The sequence below is a fragment of the Galeopterus variegatus genome, unplaced genomic scaffold, assembly GCF_000696425.1.
Source record: "Galeopterus variegatus unplaced genomic scaffold, G_variegatus-3.0.2 Scaffold906, whole genome shotgun sequence".
Classification (NCBI taxonomy): domain Eukaryota; kingdom Metazoa; phylum Chordata; class Mammalia; order Dermoptera; family Cynocephalidae; genus Galeopterus; species Galeopterus variegatus.
In genome coordinates this window covers 432,201-435,787 of record NW_007727017.1, presented here as the reverse complement: position 1 = coordinate 435,787, position 3,587 = coordinate 432,201, and the positions used below count along the sequence as shown (strand labels likewise).

General features: G+C 48.5%; 1 protein-coding gene across 1 annotated transcript in view; it reads left to right on the top strand.

Annotated features, from left to right (window-relative positions):
- The first annotated feature begins 242 nt into the window (after positions 1–242).
- LOC103590981 (phosphoenolpyruvate carboxykinase, cytosolic [GTP]-like) overlaps positions 243–3,587 on the top strand; it is a 15,185-nt gene continuing 11,840 nt past the window's right edge. Inside the window, exons 1-6 of the mRNA XM_008573345.1 lie at positions 243–466; positions 855–1,036; positions 1,478–1,681; positions 1,812–1,999; positions 2,731–2,893; positions 3,571–3,581. Coding sequence (XP_008571567.1) covers positions 243–466; positions 855–1,036; positions 1,478–1,681; positions 1,812–1,999; positions 2,731–2,893; positions 3,571–3,581 — 972 coding nt within the window. The remainder of the gene's footprint in view (positions 467–854; positions 1,037–1,477; positions 1,682–1,811; positions 2,000–2,730; positions 2,894–3,570; positions 3,582–3,587) is intronic.

Genomic DNA, 3,587 nt, shown 5'->3' with positions numbered 1-3,587 from the left:
TCTGATTGAGATTGTCCGAAGAGAAGAAAGGTAGGTAGAGCTTTTTAATTCACATTCCTAAAAATTCCAGAGATAACACAAACTTGTTTTTTTTTTCCTTAAAGCAATAACTGATGACACACCACCCAAACCAAGTATGTCGAATGTGTTTGAAGGTGTCTGCTGATGGTTTTGTTCAGGAAACCTGTGTTTTCTATTTCAGGTAACCCTGCCATTCGAGCCCCTAGCACAACTCTGCAGAAATGCCTCCTCAGGTGCTAAACGGCCTGAACCTCTCAGCCAAAGTCATTCAGGGCACCCTAGACAGCCTGCCCCAGGCGGTGAGGGAGTTCGTGGAGAACAATGCCCAGTTGTGCCAGCCCAAGTACATCCACATCTGCGATGGCTCTGAGCAGGAGAACGGGCGGCTGCTGGAGCACATGCAGGAGCAGGGCATGGTCAGGAAGCTGAAGAAATACGACAACTGGTAAGCGCGGCTCCAGGGCCCGGCGCTCACACCTCCCCTCCATCTCCTGGGTGTTGGTAGAAAGAGGTGAATGAAGACCTCTCAGGGGGTTACAGACTCGAAAAACTTAATAAGACAGTCAGATCCACACAGACTTGAAATTCATGACATTTTAAGAGCTGCCCAAGCCTTCCATGAGATGGCAAATACAAACCAGTTTCCTGATCCTAAAAGACTAGCTCAGAGCCTAGCACATGTCCACCTGACCATGTCCTGTTTGGTTGGTCATTCACGTTTGTGGGATATCAATGTGCTTGGCGTCCTGCTGGGCACAGGAAGAACGTGATAATGGGTAAGACTAGTCCATTCCTAACCATGCTTGGCTGAAGGCAATCTTGCGCTTTTGCAGCTGGTTGGCTCTCACTGACCCCAGAGATGTGGCCAGGATCGAAAGCAAGACGGTTATCATTACCCAAGAGCAAAGAGACACGGTGCCCATTCCCAAAAACGGCGTCAGCCAGCTGGGTCGCTGGATGTCAGAGGCGGACTTTGAAAAAGCCTTCAATGCCAGATTCCCAGAGTGCATGAAAGGTGAATGCAGCATCTATTTGATTGAACAAAACAGCAGCAAACCTTTTATTGTTAAGATTATCCTCATGGTAATTGTTAACAGTAATGAAAACTCCATAGCCGCAGATCTCTTTCAATTCCATATGAAATTGGCAATGTATTGAACATGCACATCTCAATTCTGGTTTTACAGCCTATCTTATAGGAACATGAAAATGGTTTCTATACATATGGATTTAAAAGGTCTTTATGGAGCCCAATTGTGCTTTTATGAAAACTCTTTAATGGTGGCTTGCTGTTCACTTTCAGTGGACCCTTCTAACAGGAGGGGGCAGGGGGCAAACAGGGTCTGATGTTGTTAGTGGGGGACCATGAGAATGGGTTCACCCAGGGAAATGATGACAGTTGTGTTTGTGAGTCCAAGGTCATTTCTCACCTGTCCCCACCAATCTGGTCCCACAGGTCGCACCATGTATGTCATCCCGTTCAGCATGGGGCCGCTGGGCTCCCCTCTGTCAAAGATTGGCATTGAGCTGACGGATTCGCCCTACGTGGTGGCCAGCATGCGTATCATGACGCGAATTGGCACACCCGTCCTGGAAGCGCTGGGTGACGGGGAATTTGTCAAGTGCCTCCATTCCGTGGGGTGCCCTTTGCCTTTAAAAAGTAAGCATACTATTTCAAAATCAAAAGTTAAAATGAAAAAGTAAGCTTGACCATGAACCCTGGGCCTGTGCTGCAGGGGTCCCCAAGCGAGGATGTGGCACACTAATGGGGGATGGGTCCTTGTCTGCAGAGCCCTTGGTCAACAACTGGCCCTGCAACCCGGAGCTGACACTCATCGCTCACCTACCCGACCACAGAGAGATCATCTCCTTTGGGAGCGGGTATGGCGGGAACTCGCTGCTCGGGAAGAAGTGCTTTGCTCTCAGGATGGCCGGCCGTCTGGCTAAGGAGGAGGGCTGGCTGGCAGAGCACATGCTGGTGAGTGCGCAAGATGTCCTAAATGTGTGTGTCGGTGGGCCTGGGGGTGGCAACTGCAAATGCCAATACAGTTCCCATCAGGCGAGACCCCACGCACACCTGAGTGTGCAGGTTCCTGGAGAGATTGGGGAATTCCATCAGTAATAGATGTCCTAAATGTGTGTGTCGGTGGGCCTGGGGGTGGCAACTGCAAATGCCAATACAGTTCCCATCAGGAGAGACCCCACGCACACCTGAGTGTGCAGGTTCCTGGAGAGATTGGGGAATTCCATCAGTAATTATTAATGCACTGTATATGTCCCTTTTGAAGGACCTCAAACACAAGGAACCAATAGAGATCTTCTGGACTTTGTTTTAAAAATGTTAACATATCGGGTCGGCCCGGTGGCGCACTGGATAGTGCACCGCTTGGGAAGCGCGGCGGCGCTCCCGTCCGAGGGTTCGGATCCCACCCACGCACACCTGAGTGTGCAGGTTCCTGGAGAGATTGGGGAATTCCATCAGTAATTATTAATGCACTGTATATGTCCCTTTTGAAGGACCTCAAACACAAGGAACCAATAGAGATCTTCTGGACTTTGTTTTAAAAATGTTAACTTATATCAATGCCTGAAAAATTAAATCTCTAGGGCCTACATTTTGGGGGTTTGTAAGCACATTCCTGGACTGAAATACTGACCTCTGGGGGAGAAAGGAACAAAGATCTTAGTGAAGAGTCTTGACTCCAACAGATCCTGGGTATTACCAACCCTGAGGGTGAGAAGAAGTATCTGGCAGCCGCGTTCCCCAGTGCCTGCGGGAAGACCAACCTGGCCATGATGAACCCCTCCCTCCCAGGCTGGAAGATAGAGTGCGTGGGCGACGACATCGCCTGGATGAAATTCGACAATGAAGGTGACTTTTAGAGACCCAGTTCTTGATCATAACTGGACCAAAGTGAATTGTCCTTCAAAACACGCTGAATTCTCCTAAATCCACCATGTTTGGATTTTTAATTCAGTTCATTCGGAGTCTGCAAAGCCTTAGAAATATGTCCTCTGTAAACCCCTTACATGTAATACTCAATCTGGATTGCAATGGGGCCTTGTGTTGCTGTTTGTTTATACGCATAAATTTGTTAAAATAGTATTGATGGGAAATTGAAGAAGAAAAAAGAGTTGTAAAAATCTTAAAGTCAAATATAGCACTTGGATGAAAAAAAATGTATATTCTAGGCAGGAAAGAGAAAGATTTGAGAATTTGGTACAAAAAATATCCTGGCAATGGCCGGCCCGGTGGCGCACTGCTACAGTGTGCCGCTTGGGAGCATGGTGACGCTCCCGCCGAGGGTTCAGATCCCATATACAGACCGGTTCTGCTCACTGGCTGAGCGAGGTGCGGGCGCAGCACCGAGGGTTGCGATCCCGTTGCCGGTCCCGGTCCGGTACGGGCGCGACACTGAGGGTTGCGATCCGTTGCCGGACACGAACAAAAGACAAAAAGGAAAAAAAAAATATCCTGGCAAGATATAAGAATATACGTTACGCTTGGCCTGGTGTTCACTTCTGCTTCTGTGGTTTGAAACTTTCTAGGTAACTTAAGGGCTATA